General features: G+C 44.7%; 1 protein-coding gene across 2 annotated transcripts in view; it reads right to left on the reverse strand.

The window, feature by feature from the left end:
• ZBBX (zinc finger B-box domain containing) overlaps nt 1-20379 on the reverse strand; it is a 2136907-nt gene that overhangs the window by 580791 nt on the left and 1535737 nt on the right. For both annotated transcript variants that reach the window (XM_044069997.1, XM_044069996.1), the window contains exon 16: nt 2366-2528. In XM_044069997.1, coding sequence (XP_043925932.1) covers nt 2366-2528 — 163 coding nt within the window. The remainder of the gene's footprint in view (nt 1-2365; nt 2529-20379) is intronic.

Raw genomic sequence — 20379 nt, forward strand, 5'->3', positions numbered from 1 at the left:
CCTGCGGGGAGTCTAAATGCCTCCTCTTGCAAAGCTTCTTCCTGGGAACCTCATCAGCAGGAGCTTCTGGTGAGGTCTCAGTAGAACATGGGTCACCCAATGGGGCTACCTGAGGCTCTGGGTCTTGACGCTTTAAAGGGACCTGTGATGCAGAGGTAGAAAGCACCACTTTCCGGGATGAGGAAGTAGGCCTTGATGAAGTGAGTGTCTTAGAAGACATAACTCTCCTCGTGGCATCGAAGGCTCCACTGCTCCGATGTGAGGATGCCGCTGGTTCTGAAGAAGATGGTAACTTCCCCGGCACCGAAACTGTGGGCTCTGACCCAGAGGGAGCAGCCAAGCTCATCCGTGCCGAAACTCAGAGTGGAAGGGTCAGAACCGACCCATCAGTTCGACTCTCCCCCCGGAGCCGACCGGAGAGTGTCGGCTCCCAGACTCCTCGAACAGCATCAAAGTAGTTGGGAGTCAACAGAGCCAATGGTACTGGAACAGGCCATGGCTCCAAGGGTTCCACAATCATCAGTTCTACCTCCTCTGGCTCTGAAGTCCCTTCTCGGCTCAGAGGAGTAGCAGGATGTCTTCGGCTCTGAGACCGGTTGGGCTGGAGCAGACAACAATTTGGCTAATGCTGAATTCTGGAGGAGCCTCTGCACCACTTGGTCCACATCGGAGAGGCTCCTCGAAGAACGAGTCAAAGGGATAGATGAAGCCACCGACTGTAAAATTGGTGATTTCAAACTTTCAGAGACTGGCTCCAATACCGGGGACCGGCTGTGGAACTGGCGACTGCACCTTCTCAGCCAATTTTGGAGTAGAAGACTTTGGCTCCAAAGAAGCTTTCAAAGATTTAGATCCCTTCGAAGATTTAGAAGTCTGGTCAGCCTTATCAAGAGCATCCTAAAAATCAGGTTTCAACAACCCCCTATCCATTAACTTTCTCCTACGTTCTAACTGGACTGCACCCAGACAATAAACACAGGAAATATGTGAATCAGTAATTGACATTTTTTTGTCCACATTTAGGGCATTTCTTAAACCCTGACTTTTGTCGCTATAAATGGGATTAGGGACCAAGTAAAACGTAGCCATGAAAGGCCTAAGAGCAGCCGCTCTATAAACGAAGATTTACCTCAAAAAAAGGGATAAAAAAAAAGGACTAGTATTAGTCTACTGATAACCTGTGACAAAATACACACTTCTAAACAATTACTCTAGAAATATATAGACAAATTCTATAAAAGATGAAAAATACTGGCCCGAGCTCCACTCTCGACCTCCGATCTGTTGCAGCAGCAAACTAGATCTGAGGTGAGGCAGAGAGCATTATGGGATAGGGACTTGGCCTCGAGCTACTCAAACGCCTTGAGCTTGTGAAAGCGGCCGAATGGGAGCCGAGGGATCGGCTCTGAACCCATTTGTAAGAATGAATGGCGAGATTGAACAACTTCACATCATGAGTTTAAAAATGGTCCTGGTTCTTGTCTTGGCACCAAATAGAAAATCTTTTCCATTTGCTAATATATGATTCCCTGGTAACTGTTTTTCTTGCCTCCTTTAATATCTGCTGCACATCTTCAGAAAATAGGTGCCTAAAAGGTTTTATGACTATAATTCAGGCAGTTAGCTGAAGCTGTTTGGACTTGGGATGCATCAAACACCTCTGATCTTGTATCAGTAAATCCAGTGTATGAGGAAGTTTGTGTTAATTTGCCCCTGACCATTTCTAAAAGAAGGGAGAATCACTAATGCTAAGGTCAGAAGGAAGTCACAACAATGATCTGTTTTTTTTCCCCAGTGGAAGGAAAGCTCTTTGTGTTGAGGTGTCAAGCAGGCACCTCAGTAAAACAATCACATAATGGTGAGTCAGAAAAGACTTTTGAATGTTCTCTTGGAATCACAGCCTGCACAGAATGTCTCTGACTTGAGAGAAAGATAAACTCCTGATATTTTGAAAAAGGCCCCCTGCAAAGATAAGCAAGTCTTCTATATATGGAAAAAAATATGGATTTCCTGCAGTCTTCAGTGGGCTATCACAGAAGTGAGACACTTTGTGAGCCCTCTTGGAACATTGGGCTTTGGTATGCTATTCGTATGTATGGTATCCTTGGCAGAATAGTGAATACTACAATAGTGATTCATGAAGGAAATCTGAGGTGATGATAAATCCAGAACTTATTCTCTTGATGAATAATATACTCCTATGTTTCAACTTACCGCATGGTTAAAGGAGTCAGCCAAACCTGCCATTATAACTTCAGAGAACTGCCAATTACAAATGAAGCAGTAAAATGACAAGCTTGCATAATAAATCACAAGATAAACGGTGAGTCAGAAGTTAAAGTGAAAAGAAAAACAACTTGTATACCTGTCAAAAGAATTCCACTTTCTTTTATATTCTCATGGGAAGTACGTGCAGGGAAAGGATCTGGTAGTACTTGCTTAGATTCAAGTCCCATAATAAAAAATCCTTCAAGTCCATGATACTGACTCAAACCACCGCTAATTTTCTGAGCCACTTCATATAATTCCTAAAAATACACAAAAACATTCCCATGTGTAATGAACACTACTATAGAGTTGGTTCAGTTCAGAAGAAAATAAAGGTTGAACTAATGTTTGAAGCAGCAACACATTATGTGCAAGCATATACAGACAATTAAAGTGGCATTAACTCTGACCATGACTCTGACTTTACCCGACATTAAAAGGAACCAAAGAGAAATTTATGTTCTCAAGTTTGTAAAATCAGAATTACATATGCATGCATTACATATACAGTCAATTCAGTTGGTGATTGCAGTAGATTAACTTTATGTTCATGGATTTAATTTATTTATTTGACATTTGTTTACCGGGATGGTCCATCTGAATCAGGAGAACCCATTTTCAGCAGATGCCCGGGGAGAAAAGCTCCAACAGTACAAGATCAATAATATACAAAAAAGAAGTCATTACAGATGTACAGCAGTACAAAATCAATAATATACAGAAATAAGTTACAGATACATGTGAAAAGGCACATAAATCTGCATTTAAATATTAGCAGTAGAAACAATCATATATACATATAGTACATGCTATACAACCTGGTCTTGGGATATTAGTACAATCTGATTGAAGGATCTCTATGATCCAGGCAGTAGCTATAAATGTTGCGTCTTATTACATACAGTATTTATGTTAGTCACTTTATAGTGATTAGACAGTATTTAATTACTGGCAGAGGAAACAAACAGAATACATGTTATATAACCTGTCCTTACAATGTCAGTAGAATCTGTTGAAGGGTCACGATGGTAATCAGCTGTTGTAGTAGTACTTTATTTTATGCTGTGGCTATGTTAATCACTTTAGTGATACAGCAAAGCACTGCTATAGGAGAACAGAGGGTGGATTATTAGATAAAATAATGTTAGATGACTGTTAGCATTTGGTAGTATTTGGTGAGTAGAAAGACGTGTCTAAGAGAGATTTCGGAAGGTAGGACATATAGAAGGCGAAGGGAGAAAGTGTAATGATGGATTACCCAGGATTAGTGCATGAGCACAGGCAAGAACAGTTAAGATGCTGCTTTAGGGAGTTTTTGAAAGGTTCAAGACTAGGAAGATTTCTGGTCGATAGTGGGAGTGAGTTCCATGCTTTAGCTACACTGTGACAGTATAGGCTCTGTCTACGCATTTTGGAAGCTTTGGAGATAGTTAGAAGCTTCTTATCTTCAGATCTGAGAGTTTTGCTGGGGCTGTAATGTTTGATGATGCTGTTCAGGGAAGGGCAGGCTAAGGGCTTATAGATTATGTTGTGTAGTGTTGTGACTTGGATATAGTGGAGGTGATTGGGGATTTCTAGCCAGTCTAGCATTTTCAGTGGTGTACAACGATGTGTACTGGTTTTGGAATTTCTGGCATAGTTTAACAAGAAATTAGAAAAAGACCGCAAATAATAATGCACTACAAATGTGCTACATGCAAACAGCACAGAAAAGTGTGTTTACAAACCTAGCATTATATCATACACCTAAGGAGAAAGACACAAAGCCTACACACACTGACACACACACAAAGTACAATTTCTTCCATTTTAAAGCTAAAGTCAGGTTAACAGACTAGTTAGCGCTATGAATATGTTTATATCTTGTTTCAGTCAGCCAATACATTAAGAGATGCACATAACTACGGTGATATTTTTTGCTTACTGTGTTTTGACTGCACGTACATGGATAAGAATAAATAAAGTAGCATGATTTGCATGACAGTCAATCAGACTGCATTGTCTTTCTTGTTTTAATCTTCCTCCTTCTATCTTACCAAATGTGTTTCAACAAGTCACATCTTCTAGCAGTTTTTCCATTTTAATTTTTTGATAGTCATATCCTATGATGACTGCAATTATAACTTCAGGACTTCCCGATTCAGTGGAAACAGATGGATTAGCTCTCAGGATCTTACTGTAACTTCTGCTGTTAATGGGCATTTTTTTTTTTTTTTTTTTACCTTTTGAAGACAGGACACTTCTAACTTTATAAAAGCATTACTTTATAAGTGCTGTAAGAATTTTTTTCCTTTCAGTTCCTTCCACAGTTTCATCTTTCAAAGAAAACACAAAGACACTGTAACACGCTGAAGTAGTTTTGCATTCTCTATCCACCCTCTCTTTTGGAGGCCACAAAACTGATGATGATTTCTTGCACTTTTGATGCTGGCTGCTCTTGTGGGATAAAGTCCAATTCATTTGCAGAGAGTCCTGGTTAAATGCCCCTGTCTGGCAAACTCCACTTTCCCTTACTGTACATGGATCTACCTTTTCGGATTTGCCACTTCCAGAATTGGCAAGATGCAAAATCATACTCTTTGGATGTTCTTCGTGTTTCACTGTTGCAGTCATTAACATTTGGAATATCTGCTTGCAGTAGTCCTCAGTCAGCCTGATTAACAAAGTCTTGGGCCCTGCGTCGGATGCTGTCCCTTCTTCCATGACGTCAGGTCGTCAGGGGTATAAAACATGCAGCCGACGCCATTACATCAGTCTTTCTTGCTGTGCGGTGCCTGAAGCAGAAGCAGTTCACAAATGCCGGTCGGCCGACTCCTGAAATTTTCGTTTTTGAGTTTCAGAACCGAAGTCTTCAACTAAAGCTAAGTACCCCATTGGGGAAACTTTTTCTTGCTCCTTACCGATGTCAGTAAAAGTTAATAATTGCATTACTTGTGGAAAGCAAATACCTCACAAAGATTTTCATTCATACTGTATTCCTTGCCTGGGCCCTGACCACGATGTACCTTGCTGTCTGTTTTGTGCTTTATTTAATCAGCGCACTATCCTTCGTCGGTATATTTTCACCTCTAAATATTTCGGTTCTCTGTTTATTTATCCAGAAATGTCGTCAGTTAGTCACCGGGATTCCGAAAAAAAGCAAAGATAAAGACAGAGACAGGCCGCCTAGGTCCAAAGCTGCCGATGACGCTTCTCCTAAGCCAGTCGCCAGTTCGCTGGTACTAAGTGAGGTGCTTTTGCAGCCCCTGATACCCGCTACTTCTGATTCGCAAGCCTCTACCGAGACCCATTCGGAGTCCAGTATGCCATGAGATGCTTCAATTGTGGAACCTGCAGATGTCTCTACCTTGGATGGGTCCGGAGCTGCTGTGCAGGCACCGGCTTCTGAGGGTGTATTCAGGCCTACGGACTTGCATATTAAACAGACGCCTCCTTCTTCATTTAGGCCTAAATCTCGAACCATGCTTAAGAAACCAATGCCCAGGCCGCATGCTCAGGCCTCTATACCTAAAAAACAAATGATAAGAATGGCTGAAGATCTTATAACTTTAATCAGGGGAAGCCAACCTCCCCTTCTAAGAGACCTAGGTCTGAAGTTGTTTATGAATCTTCTGACCAGGATTCTGATTCTTCTGATGATCTGGAGTTGCCCTTATCTACTTATGCGGATTCTGATGCAGAGGACTCTATTTCCTCTGCTTCCTCTCCAGAGGAGTTTTCTTTTGGTGAAACCTTACATACTCTAAGGGAGCATTTCCACTGGGAATGCCAGGATTTTTCTGATTCAAAAAAGAGGCTTAGGGATTTCTTACTCCTGCCTCAGCATAGGCCTTTAGCTATACCTCCTGTACTAGACATGGTTGATGATGCCTTTTCGGAATGTAGTTTGGCCCCTGATTCTTTGCCTCCTGCTCCCAGAAGACCTGACAGATATTACAGGGTTCCTGATTTGCACAAGTTTCTTTTTAAAAATCCTACTGCGGATCCAGAGACTATTTCACAGGGACCCAAGGGCATTAAGGCTTCTCTTGCTAAAAATCCTACCCCTTCTGATAGAGACTCCAGGGCGCTGGACAGATGGGGTAAGAAGGTTTACACTTCTGCAACCTTGGCCATTAGGGCTTTAAACTGCCAGTTTCATATGTTAAAGTATCAACAACATATTATTGGGTTGCTTAAACAGAAAATTATGTTGATTCCTGACTGTGCTGAAAATAAAGAATTACAGGATTTAATGCATTCTGCTGAACAGGTTGGTAAACATACTTTGCAATGTGGATTTGATTCATTAGAGGCCTCTTGCAGGGCTGCTGTTACTGGGTCTGTGCTCAGAAGGCATGCATGGCTTAAGGAGCAATCTTTGCCTGATCATGTTAAAGCTAAACTGTTGGATGCTCCCTTAAATCAGGACCGCCTGTTTGGCAACAAAGCTGAGGAAGTTCTTAAAAAGATGGAAGATAAAGCTAAAATCTATGCAAACTGTTAACAATTTCTTGCAAGTTCAGCCTCCTAGATTTAGTAGGCATTGGCCCTCTAAGAATTGGTCCTTTCCAGCCCCTTCCAGGTCTTCTCAAGCCAAACCCAGACACAGCAGAAACCCCAGATTTCGACCCCAGGGGACACACAAGACTAAGCAATGGGGGATTTCCACACCCAAATCTGGGAGTAGTAAGAGTCCCCCCTATAGAAAACTGTCTCACTGACTTGCTTTTAAAACTTCCAAGCACTTCCCAACTGAATGCTCTTTCAGGCGGAAAGATTGGTCTGCAGGCCAAAAACTGGGAACTCATTACCCAGGACAAATGGGTTTTAAATATAGTGTCCCAAGGATACAGATTTCACTTCCACACGTTACCAACACCAAGCGGGTGGCCAGACCTACCCCCATCTCAGTGGGTAGAGGCCCAAAATCAAGTTCTCTCTCTCTTAAGCATGGGGGCTATTCAGTTGGTACCAGAAGAGGAAAAGGGACAAGGTTTCTATTCGAGACTTTTCCTGGTACCCAGAAAAGGCAATACATGGCATCCTATCCTGGACCTTTCTACTCTAAACACCTTTCTGGTGATTCCAAAATTCAAAATGCTGACTCTTCACCAGCTGCTTCCTATGCTAGGCAAAGATGCATGGTTGACAACACTAGACTTAAAAGAAGCATACCTACACAACCCTATCAGGGAGTCTTGCAGAAGATACCTACGCTTCAAAGCAGGCCACATGCACTATCAGTTATCTGCACTGCCCTTTGGCTTATCTACTGCACCCAGGGTATTCACAAAGTGCCTAGCTCCAGTCATTCCATTTTGCAGGCAAAGAAATATTCAAATATATCCATACCTGGATGACTGTCTAATTCAGGCAGAAAGCCAGGACATACTTTTGAATCATCTGGCCTTTGTTCAAAGGGTGCTGACATGTCTGGGGTACACCATAAACGAAAAGAAATCACACCTGGTACCCTGTCAACAAATTATATTCCTGGGAGCAAGCTTGATTACAGCTTCCCAGATGGCTTTTCTCACGCCAGAGAAAAAGTGATTCATTTGACAACCTACTTCAAACAAGTGGCCACAAAAACCCAGCTATCTGCAAGGCAAATACTGCAAGCCTTGGGGTTCATGGCCTCCTGCATTCTTCTAATTCCATATGCAAGGCTGCATATGAGGAAACTACAGTGGTATCTCAAAAGCCTATGGTGTCAACATTCACAGGATCTAGAAGCAATGATTCCCATCATATCTTGCCTAGAGTTCCAGGACAACTAATGGTAAAGACGGGCAACACCACTGACATGTGGTACATAAATAAGCAGGGGGGTACACATTCTTACCCCCACTGCAGACTAGCCATGGCATTGTGGAACACAGCCTTGAGCTACCAAGTGAATCTACAAGCTCAATTCCTGCCAGGAAAACTAAATACACTGGCAGACGGACTAAGCAGAAACCTCATGGACCCACACGAGTGGAAACTGGAACCAAGGATTTTCAACATGTTGACAAGCAAGTTGGGGAGCCCAGATATAGACCTGCTTGCCTCTGCCCAGAACCATCAATTGGACAAATTTTGCACAAGGATTCCCCACAAGCTAGCTTGGAAAGTGGATGCTCTATCCTTCAGCTGGAAAAAATCAGTTTATGCCTTTCCTCCCCTGCCTCTGCTCTCCAAGGTACTATTAAAGATCAAACAGGACAAGCCAAGGACAATTTTAATTGCACCAGACTGGCCACGCCAACACTGGTACCCCCTCTTGCGCAGTGTATCATGCTTGGCCCCATGGCACCTGCTTCAGACTCCTTCCCTGTTGCCTCAGCAGGAGAAGCAGAGTCTGCACCGTCAACTGCAAACCCTGAATCTAGCAGCCTGGTTAATTACCTAATCTCTCCTTTACCATCCCTCAGTAAATCAGTGATGGATATCATTTTAGAGGCAAGGAGGCCTTGTACTAGAAAATCTTATGCTACAAAATGGAAAAGATTTTGTGCCTGGAATCAGTCTCAAGAGATGAGCGCAGCAGTGCCCAATTTACCTCAGATTCTACAATACTTGACTGAGATGCTAAATAAGGGCTTGTCCTTTTCCTCCATCAAAATTCATGCCTCAGCCATATCAGCTCATTACAGCACAGAGCCTCCCCCTCTTCCCCCTCTTCTCTCACCCACTGCTAAAGCAGTTCCTCAGAAGGGCCAAAAATTTAAGGCCACTCAGGAGAGCTCCAACTCCAGCCTGGGACCTTAACTTTGTGTTGGAGAAACTCACTTTTCCTCCTTTCGAGCCAGCTGCTACTGCAGATTTAAAATTCCTTTCCTGGAAAACAGCTTTCCTTTTAGCAATCACTTCTGCAAGAAGGGTATCTGAATTACAGGCCCTTATGGCAGTAGAGCCTTTCATCATCTTTCATGCCGACAGGGTGTCCCTCAGAACCAATCCCTCCTTCATGCCCAAGGTAGTATCCAGTGTGGCTCTTAATCAGTCCATTCATTTGCCTACCTTCTTTCCTAACCCACAGAACAAAGGGGAACGGATACTGCACTCCTTAGATGTGCACAGACAACTTAGATTTTACTTGGACAGGACTAAACCTCAAAGGATATCGGAACAACTGCTGGTGGCATTTGCTGCAGGGACAGAGGGGAAAGCTATTTCAAAGCAAGCCATTTCAAAATGGATAGGCCACTGCATTCATTTCTGCTATAAGCACCATGGAAAACCTATCCCACAGGGCATCATACCCCATTCAAACAGGGCTGCATCTACCTCCACAGCTTTTCTCAGGGCCGTTCCTACCGGGGACATCCTAGAAGCTGCTACCTGGAGTTCTGTACATACTTTCACCAAGCATTATCATTTGCCAATTTTCTCTAAATCCAGAGCTGGCTTTGCCACTGCAGTCTTGCAGGGTCTTATAGCTGGTCCTAATTCTATTTAAATTCCTCCTCCCAACCTTAGCTTTGGGAATCTACTCAAATGTAATGACTGCAACAGTGAAACATGAAGAACATAGTACAGTTGTGTACACTTACCATAAATGTAGATGTTTGAGTGTATTCACTGTTGCAGTCCTGGTTACCCTCCCTCCAGCCCCCTGTTTTTCTTTTGGCTATACCTCTACTCTCCTTTACTATGCTCAAAAAGCTTTTTGGAGGTATATCCTTGTAATTATAGATTTAATTGCTTCCCATTGGGGGCACCTGACATCTGGGGCAAGAAAAACTGATGTAATGGCATCGGCTGCATGTTTTATACCCCTGACGTCATGGAAGAAGGGACAGCATCCGACACAGGACCCACGACTTTGTTAATCAGGCCGACTGAGGGCTACTGCGAGCAGATAACCCAAATGCAATGACTGCAACAGTGAATACACCTCGAACATCTACATTTATGGTAAGTGTACACAACCGTACTTTTCTTTTCCAGACTGTAAAAAGCTATATCAGTCACACAGCTGACACAGTCTACGTAAGAGTGCAGCAAGAAAATGAATATCTGAAAGTCTGCAGAAGTTTGAAGTATTTGACTGTTCTCAAACTGAATCTGCCTAACTCACCAAAAGTCTGACTGAATCAAAATGACCAAATGTGCTCAGTTCCACTACAGTCAATATCCTTCCAGGAGAGAGAGGGCTTGGAATGTCTTTGTTCTGTCTCTGCACTTGATGAAATCCAGCCTTTGTCTTACTTGTTTATCTTACCAAAGATTCAAAGAAACTTTATTGTCATTTAGGAAACACAAGTGCTACCCAAAACGAAATTTCGAGTGTCAGCTCTTTTACAGGAAAAAACATACACAAAAAAACAAGACATGATAGATATTAAAGAAAAAGCAATAACTACAGTACAAAAGTAAATGTCTGGTAGCTGGCACACATGTTTGTACACTATTTATATACTGTGGGCAACACTGATTACTAGATGATTAACACATGGAAAGAAAATGTACACTATACACAGAGGTGACATTGGGTGATACTGCACATAAGGAAGTGACTGGAATTGCACTTGAATGAGGATATATTAATTTTTCATATGCAATAATAAATAGAATTACTGCATGAAGAAAAGGAAAAGAATGAGAGCGTAACAATCTATTATAGTTTTCATACATTCATATATAGATCTGCAGTAATGAGTCTTATTGCAGCTGGATAAAAACTGTTCATGAATCTGGAGGTCCTGCAGCGGGATAGTCCATAACCTTCTACCACATGCAAGTTTAGTGAACCAACCATGCACTGGATGTGAAGTGTCATTCAGTATTTTGTGGGACCTCTTTTTACATCTCAGTTAAAACAGCTACTGTAAGGCAGAAAGACTACTGCCTATGATCTTTTCTGCTGTTCTTATTATTCATTGCAGCTTCTTCCTTTCGGCCATTGTACTCTTACCGAATCATATAGTGCAGTTGCTGGTGATAATGCTCTTGATGGCTCCCCTATAGAAGGTATTTAGAACATTCCCAGAGAGCTTTGCTTTTCTAAGCCTTCTTAGGAAGTGTAGTTGCTGGCGGACATTTTTAATAAGCTGACCTGTGTTTTTACTCTAAGAAAGATACTCTGATTATGTGTACCCCCAGGAACTTTGTAGTTTGGACTCTCTCCACTTCTTCACCGCTGAACTTGAGGGGCAGGGGCAGGTGCATGGCAGAGTTTTTTCTGAAGTCAATAATGATTTCCTTTGTTTTATTGACATTCAGGTTCAAACTGTTGTTATTCCACCATTCAGTCAGGAAGTTGATCTCATTCCTATACCCACTCTCATCACTAAAACTTATGAGTCCCACCGCTGTGGTGTCATCTGTGAATTTGATGATGTCGTTGTTGCTAGCTTTCACAGAGCAGTCATTGGTAAAGATTGTGAATAGCACAGGACAATGCACTCAGCCCTGGAATATACCGGTGTTTACTATAATACTCCCTGAAGCGTTATCAGCACATGTCTTTTGTGGTCTTCCAGTCAGGAAATCAAGGCTCCAATTGCACAGCCCTTTATTTATGCCAAGGTTGATTAGCTTTTCTAAGTTGCATTGGACCACTGTACATTAACACATCCAAAAAGAGAAGGGAATTGCAGAGATTGCTTTCTTTACATCCTGCAGTTTTATTACTTCCTTTCTGATCTCTTGACAGCTTAATGTCCGAGAAGCAGAATGGTATACAGTTTGGTAGGGTCTATGTCAGACCATTGAATGGCCACATTGTCGAACATCATCTCATCGACAATGCAGGCTGTCAAACCCACCCATGTGAGGGGCTGTGCCCTTACACCCCCTGCTAATTATATATATCAACTCCAAGACTGCACTACAGTGGAGAAAAGGGCAAGTTTCCTTACGCCCACCATGATGTGATCTCAGTCAGAAGGGTTTGATGGCCTGCATTGTCAACGAGATGATACATTAGACAACATGTTCATCTGACGGTCTGACATAGACCCAGTTTCATGTATATCAAACTCAGAGATTTCATTTGTTGATGGCACCTTTTGGTCTGTGCTGAAGACAGATACTCAATTCAGATGACAGGCAGATTTTTAGCAGATGGGCCCTGTGTTTCAGTCTCATGGTGCATACGTCTGTTTCTGAACATTCCAGATGCCTCTTTACTAAGAAAACAAACCTTAATTGAATGCCTTTTGCTGAAGTCAGAACACATATATTTTAATTGGATTGGTTTCATGGCCTCCATTTTCAGTATTTTTGTTATATGCCATTACATATGTCAGGAAACAGCAAGATTAATACACAGTGACATATGAAAGCAGAATTAATAAATGCAATCAAGACACAGTAAAAACCCCACCATGTGTGCAATTCTCAATGGCATATGCAATAATAGCAGATACAGCAATAACATCAATGTTTATGATAAACGTGGCTAACAATATCAGTTAACACATACATTTATTTTCCTTTTCAATAAGTGTTCTTCTCATCATCTTCCACAGATTCAGTCCTGCAGCAGACCTCCACTGGCATTCAGAAAAATTATCTATGAAGCTACTGGGGCTCTCTCTGGCTGTAAGTTTAGTAGGTTCATCAGGTAAAAAAGCTTTCATAACGGAGTTCTCTACATTGGGCTGTATAGCACTTGTATTGAAGTCTTCTTCCCTTGTTGCTCTGTACCACACATCCATTTTATTTAAGACAGGGTAATGGTTAATCATCACTTTTGTGATATGGTGCTGGTGATTTGTTGGTTTAAGTGTGGCACTGGTCAGACATATTTAGGATACTACAGTGGACATCCATTCTTTTCAGACTATGGCAATGAAATTAAAGCTATGTACTCACTGTAACTATGCATCTGTGTTGTCCATTTTCATCCTTCCTCAATGATTGGGTACTGGATCCGACTCGGCCACATTTACAAGCTCCTCCATCTACCTATAATGCCCCAGTCAATCTGCTATGCCTCAGATAGTTTACTGCCTTATAAGCCCTAGGAATAATTAATCCTACTCATAGTAAAAGGAAGACTAGAAGTAGCAGAGCTGGGGCTCAAACCTGAAACAGAAGTTCCACAATAACGACAAGGTCACTCTAGAAGATGAAAGGAAGGGGGGAGGAGGGTGGGGAGTTGAGGAAGAATGAAAATGGACAACACAAATGCATAGTTATGATGAGTATGTAACTCTGATATCTGGTGTTGTCCTTTTCATTCATTCCTCCCAGCTAAGGGAACCTTGGGTGGCCCTCATGGAAGGATATTCCGAAGTACTGCAGTACCAAAGGCAGCTCTGCTCCTGGAAGTCAAATCCAATTTGTAATGAGCAATAAAGGTATGAGGATAAGACCAGGTAGCTACTGCACATATGTCATCAACAGAAATTCTAGACCAAAAGGTGGAAGAGGTAGCCAAGAACCTACTGGAATGTGCTTTGGGAGGTCTGGGTATGGACAGGCCTTCATGACTGTAAGCAAGGAAATGCAATCAATAATCCATGTGGCCGGGGTAATTTTAGAAACTGGTGCTCCCAATTTGTTTGGGAAGAAGGAGACAAACAAGTGTTCTCACTTCCTGAAATCTTTTATTCTGTGGCGATAAAAACAGTTGTCTACGCACAACCTAAAGATGAAGCATTTACTCTCCTTTGTTAGCAAAGTTGGGAAAGAAAACGGCAAATTAATGGCTTGATTAATATTTGGTTAGGAGGCTACTTTAGGCAAAAAAGATGGACTGGTTTGTAAGGTAAAAAGAAGTTATGTACTCACCATAATGTTCCATCTGAGTAGGTAACTTCTTTTGTCATCAACCTGTGGGTATCGGATCCGAGCCAGAGCTCCAAGCTCCTCCCCCTTACCCATAACACCCTGCCACCTCCTTCCAATCCCCAGATTGCATTTGCCCATCTATCTAATCTTACCATGACAAAACAACAACCTGGAGAATCCTAACCTAAGGATTAACAAATGACCTGGACAAACCATCCTAGTGTTCAGGAACCAAAGAACCAGGTTAGGGGGAAGAAGGGAGGGTCGTTTGATGACAAATGAAGTTACCTACTCAGATGGAACATTATGGTGAGTACATAACTTCTTTATCTGAAGAAAAAAACTTCATTTGATCATCAACCTGTGGGACAGAGTCCCCAGCTACCAAAAACTTGGGAGGTCCTCAAGGAAGGATATTCCGGAGCACTGCAGAGCCAAAAGCCGCCCTTCCTCTACACACTAAATCCAATTTATAGTGGGAGATAAAGGTACGAGAGGATGCCCAAATAGCCACAGACGAAATGTCATCCAAGGGAATACTCAACCAGAATGCAGCAGATGTAGCTATAGAACGGGCAGAGTGAGCGTGAACCCCAGTAGGCTCTGGCAGGCCAGATAGTTTATATATGAGCAGAATGCAATTTGAAATCCATCTGGCCAGAATCACCTTTGACACAGGCTTACCCAAGAACCGTTTAGCAAAAGAGACAAAGAGTTAATCAGACTTGCGGAAGGCCACTGTTCTGTGTAAATAAAAACGTAACTGTCTATGAACATCTAACAAATGAAGTTTGTACTCCCCTTTGTTTTGATAGTTAGGGAAAAAACTGGAAGATTAATGGACTAATTGATGTTAATTTCGGAGGCCACTTTAGGTAGGAAAGATGGGTTAGTCCTGAGAGAGACCCTGTCCTTACGGAAAACCAGATACGAGGCTCTAATACAGAGAGCTTGAAGCTCCGACACCCTTTTAGCCGAGGTAATGGCTACCAAAAAGGCGGTTTTCCAGAACAAAAATTTCAAATCAACAGAAGCTGCAGGTTCAAAAGGAGGTCCAGTTAGAACTTGAAGGACCAAGGTTAGATCCCATGGAGGGACAGGGTTCCTAACACGGGGTCTCAAGAGAAACATACCTTTGAGAAAGGTCTTACAAATCTTGGTGGAAGCGAGGGAACTGAGATTATCTCCAAAGTGAAAATGTGAGATGGCAGCCATTTGAACCTTTACAGTAGAAGAACTGGCCCCTTACTGAAAAATATATGATAGAAAATTGAGCACTGCTGGGATGGGGGCAGTGAAAGGGTCCAAATCCCTATGAGACGCCCAAATAGAAAACCGCTTCCATTTACTATTGTAAACCTTCCGGGTAGAAGGCTTATGCGCTGCCACCAAGAGAGATCTAACTGCAGACGAGATACCGGGAGTCCTAGCAACTAATGGAACTGGATCAACCCCCCCTGAAAGCTTGAGATTGACCAGGTTCGGGGGTTTCAATCCCGAAGGATGAGATATTAGATCCGGGATGGGATCCAAGATCCAGAGAGGAGCTATAAGATGAGACCGCAGGCACCTGAACCAGGTTTGACGAGGCCAGAATGGGGCTATGAGGATAATCTTGTTCCCCAACCAACAAGCTTTCTGTAAGAATTTTGTTATCAATGGAAGAGGAGGAGAACATACAGAAGACCAGGTGGCCAAGCATGGACTAGAGCATCTCTGGGGCTTTCCCCCGGAGGGGGAATTAGAGCGAAAACCTCGCTGCACTTTGCATTGGAAGGCGACACAAAAAGATCACAGCAAGGCTGACCCCACTTGTGGAAGATCTATTTCGCTACTAAGGGATTCAGAGACCACTCGTAAGGTGAGAGGATAGTTCGATTCAGTTTGTCCGCTAGGATGTTGGACCGACCCGGAAAGTGCGTTGCTAATAGAAAACGGTTGGTGGACATCGCCCAATCCCACACTCTCATGGCCTCTCGACAAAGAGGGTAAGACCTGGTCCCCCCTGTTTGTTGATGTACCAGACCACCGACATGTTGTCTGACTGAATCGCAATAGTCCCTGGAGGGAGAAAGGCATGAAGGGCTTGCAAAGCTAGAAGCACTGCTCTCATCTCCAGAACACTGATATGCAGAATGGTCTCTGTCTGAGTCCACGTACCTTGAACAGTTCTGCCCGTGTAATGCCCCCCCCAAGACGAGAAGCATCCGAGGTCACTGTGGCTTGGGGTTATGGCATAACAAATGGTCATCCTTCCCGAAGCTCTCGGGAGTGGAGCCACCACATGAGGGAATTTCTGCAAACTCTACTGAGAGGAATCGGTAAGTCCAACGGGTGGTGAAGGATGGACCACTGAACCTGCAATGTCCACTGGAAAATCCTCATGTGCAAGCAGGCTAAGGATGCGAGGTTGATTGCAGCTGCCATGGACTCTAGAGCTCTCAGGACTAACTCCGATGCCAGGGCAGGTGACTTAAGAAGGGCTAAAACGTGTAAGGTCAAACTGCGAAGTCTGTCTGACGTCACGAAGGCCTTGATCTGAAGCGTGTCTATCCTGGCCCCTATGAACTCCAAGACTTGAACTGGTTGAAGGGATGACTTCTTCAAGTTTATGGTGATCCCCAAATGAGATGCCAGAAGTAGGAAACAATACCTGGCTAAGCAGAGTAGATGCCTGGTGGGGGTGGTAAGGAAAGTCCTGTATTCCCTGAAGTCTCATTTGGGCCCTTACAAATGCCATGACCTTGGTGAACACCCTAGGACCCTGAACTGGTAATGACTAGCTCCTAGCCGGAAGTGGAGAAACCTCCTGGAATGCCTGTCCATGAGGATGTGATAGTACACATCCTTGAGGTCTATGCAGCACATCCAGTCCCTCTCCTGCAGCAGAGGCAGAATGGACTGAAGCTTGACCATCCAGAATTTTTCCTTGGCAATGAAGAGGTTCATTGTTGAGAGGTAGAGGATCGACCTTAAGTCCCCCGTCTTCTTTGGCACCGAAAAGAACCTGCAGTAATTGCCTAATCCAGATTGCCCTGGGGGACGTGCTGAATGGCTCCTTTTTCTAGCAGCTTTTTTACTTCTAAAGCTGCAGCCTCCCTCTGACTGGGTGGTACATCAGGGAGGCGCCTCGACTGAGGAGGCAGATTTATGAAAGGGATAGAGTAACCTCTGGATATTATTCGAAGCACCCAGCGATCTGATGTTATGGACTCCCACTGGGCCAAGTGCTTCGAAAAACGCACTCCGACTGCCTCCAGAGAGAAGCAGTCGGGCAACCCCTCAGGGCTGCTGCATGGGTCGGTCAGAAAAAGGTTCCCGCGACCCAAAATGTTTTGCCCCCCCTTGCCTCTGGGCCAGCATCCACCTTGTCCCCCTCTGCCTCTGAAGGACGAAGGGTCCGAAGCATAACAGGATTGCTGAGACTTTCGGAACCACATCTTCTTTTGTCCTCTCTGGTTCCTAGAAAAGGACCTTTGAGGAGCCGAGAAGCGGACTCCAATGGCAGACAGCGTCTTCCCATCTTTCTCATTTTGAACCAATGTGTTGCGGACGGTCTTCCCAAACAGAGTAGAACCAAAGGGTGCGTTCGGGAAAGACACCTTGAAAGGTTTCACAAAGTCGCAAAGCCGAAGCCAGGCGTGACACCTTAGGGCGATACCATTTGTCCTCGGCCGACATGGACTCAGGGGGAGACTCAACATATTCTTTTACCAGATCCCGCTGAAGTCTAATCACACGGGACAAATAGAAAAGGTAGCTGAAGCAAACATCCGCTTCCCGAAACAATCCATCGTCCGAGACTCCTTATCAGGGGGATGAATCGAGGAACTATCCTGAGCAAGTTCCCTCTTGGTGGCTGCTGCCACCACCATGGCATCTACCGGGGAACCCTTACTCCAAGCCATCCTATCCACAGGAGGAGTAAGAATCCTGTCTGGCCTCCTGGGGATTGGCTCTACAGTGTCTGGCTCCTTCCACGCCCTGGTAGTGATGAGGTCAACCAGGGCTTTGGCCGGAGGGGACACCCAAGAGGTAGATAGGCCTATGTCGAATGCCTCCAGAAACACAGACTCGTTCGAGGAAGGTTTTTGGGCTGACCACCCCCCCTTTAGGCGAAGCATTTCCATAATGTCTCCAAAGGAGACGTCCTCGGGGGGGTGACCTGGGGGAACCTTCTCCTTCCTCCAAATTGGTGTCCTCCGTGAGGGACTCTGGGGAGTCCAAGTGCCTCCTCTTACGTTTGTGAGGAACCTCCTCAGTGGGACTATCCGAGGAGGGCTTGCTAACAGGGCCTTGTTCCGCCAGTGGAACAGGCTGGGGCGTCAACGCAGGCTGCCCTGGGACTGAATGATGGAAGACAAACCCAGCTGCAAGGGAGTGGGGGTGGAATCCGAAGAAAGAGTAGGGGGTCTCGAACTTCTCGAGAGAACCCTCTCCACCAAGTCGAAAGCCGAGAGTGAACCAATCTCTCTGGGCTCTGTGGTTAACACTCTCGGATCCGGCGTGGGGATCGGCGTTGGAGCCGAAGCGCTCGGACCTGAGAGGGAAGTGTGCTCTGACCAAAATGGAGCCGAGAACACACTGGCCTCCCCGGATCCGATGCACAGCTCTCAGCCCTGAGAGCTCGGATCCAAAAGGGGATCCAACAAACTTGAGGGCATGGCCGGCATCGAGGTAGCTATCCCCGTTGGTGCCGACTCCCTGGCTCCGGGACTCTTTGGATCCGAAGGCTCCGAAACCTGATAGTGGATCGGAGAAGGAGCTATCGGGGCAAAAAGTAGGGCTGAACCCCCCCCAGTAGGGTGGGAGGCAGCAATATACTATCTGCAGCTGGGTTTGGAGGAAACGACGCATCATCCGGTCCATATCAGCATCGGAGAGACTGCGGGTTGACCTAGAGGAGGCCGCCGAAGCTGGCCGGGAGGGCCGCCGCAACAACCTCGAAGATGGTCAGGCCTCCTCCTCCAGCTCTGGTGAGAAGCGTGGAGAACGGAGCCGAGGGGAGGAAGGCCCGGAGATCTTCTGAGGTGAGGAGAGCATCTTGGCAGGTGTGGCCGAGGGGCAGAGTCGGCCCGCAGCTTGTGGCTTCTATGCCTCTCTTTCTCCCTCTCTCTCTCTCCCCTCTCTTTCTTCTCTTTCCTAGAGTCCCACTCTCCCTGGGAGGAAATGGGAGGAGAGGGAACAACAGGCTGAGCAGCCGCAGCTGTAGCCACTGAGGAAGAGCAGGAGGAAGCCGACTCCACGGGTAGCAGACCCGCCAAAATCAACTTATTCCTCCTATCCCTCAGGGCCCAGGGGTTAAAAGCTGCACAAATTTGGCAGCCGGAAGACAAGTGCTGTACCCCCCAGGCAGAGGATGCACTGAGTGTGTCCATCCGCTGGGGAAAGCTTATGGCCACACTTAGTGCACTTAGAAAAAATGGTCTTAGGGGCCTCGGCCATAATATCTAATTTAAAACACGCACACGCGCCTAACACAAACACCTAAGGGGGAAAAAAGGGGGAATTACTAGGCTTAAACTACGAGGGAACAAAAAGGGGTTTAAACTAGGGAATTAACTGTCCACACACACCAAAAATAATAAGATTTTGAAAAACTTTCTACTCACAAATCACCTAACGCTAAGAGCTCAAGAAACCCGTGCTTGACAAAGCCATGGCAAACGAGATCTGGGGATTGGAAGGAGGTGGCAGGGTGTTATGGGTAAGGGGGAGGAGCTTGGAGCTTGGATCTCTAGCTTGGAAAGCTGCCGGGTCGGATCCGATACCCACAGGTTGATGATCAAATTAAGTTTCCTACTTCTGATCTCTGTCTTTGTCAAAAATAAGATAAGGAGATTTGGGAAAGACAGCCTGGCGTTTAGAAACTCAACCTGCATATGTAATAGCTACCATAAAGGCTAAAATGCTGTTTTCCACAACAAAAGGTTTAAGCCAGACATAGCTGATGGTTCAAATGGTTTCTGAATTAACCCTTGCAGCATGACTGTCAAATCCCAGGGGAGCGATGGGTCCTTCAATGGGGGCCTAAGCAAGAAAGTCCTTGCACACCTCTAAAGAAGTTAATGAGGAAGTATTTTCTCCTGAGTGAAAATTACATACGGCTGCCAACTGCACTTTGACAGTAGAAATACAACAGCTCCTTCTTGAAAAATACATGCTAAATAGCCCAAGACTGCAGAGATAGGAACAGTGAAGGGGTCCAGTTCCCTCTGTTGAGCCCATGAAAGAAGACAGGAGTATCTGCTGGACTGGTGAGAATAGCCTGGGCTGTCTAGCTATCAGACTGGCCAAAGGTGGACTACAGTATCACTCAGTGACTCCCATCAGGGGGGATTAGGGCAAAGAAACTGCTGCATTTGCTGTTGAAGGAAGAAACAAAGAGGTCGCTGCAAGGTT

This window comes from Protopterus annectens, chromosome 4.part1 (genome assembly GCF_019279795.1).
Source record: "Protopterus annectens isolate FY-2018-M chromosome 4.part1, PAN1.0, whole genome shotgun sequence".
Lineage (NCBI taxonomy): Eukaryota > Metazoa > Chordata > Ceratodontiformes > Protopteridae > Protopterus > Protopterus annectens.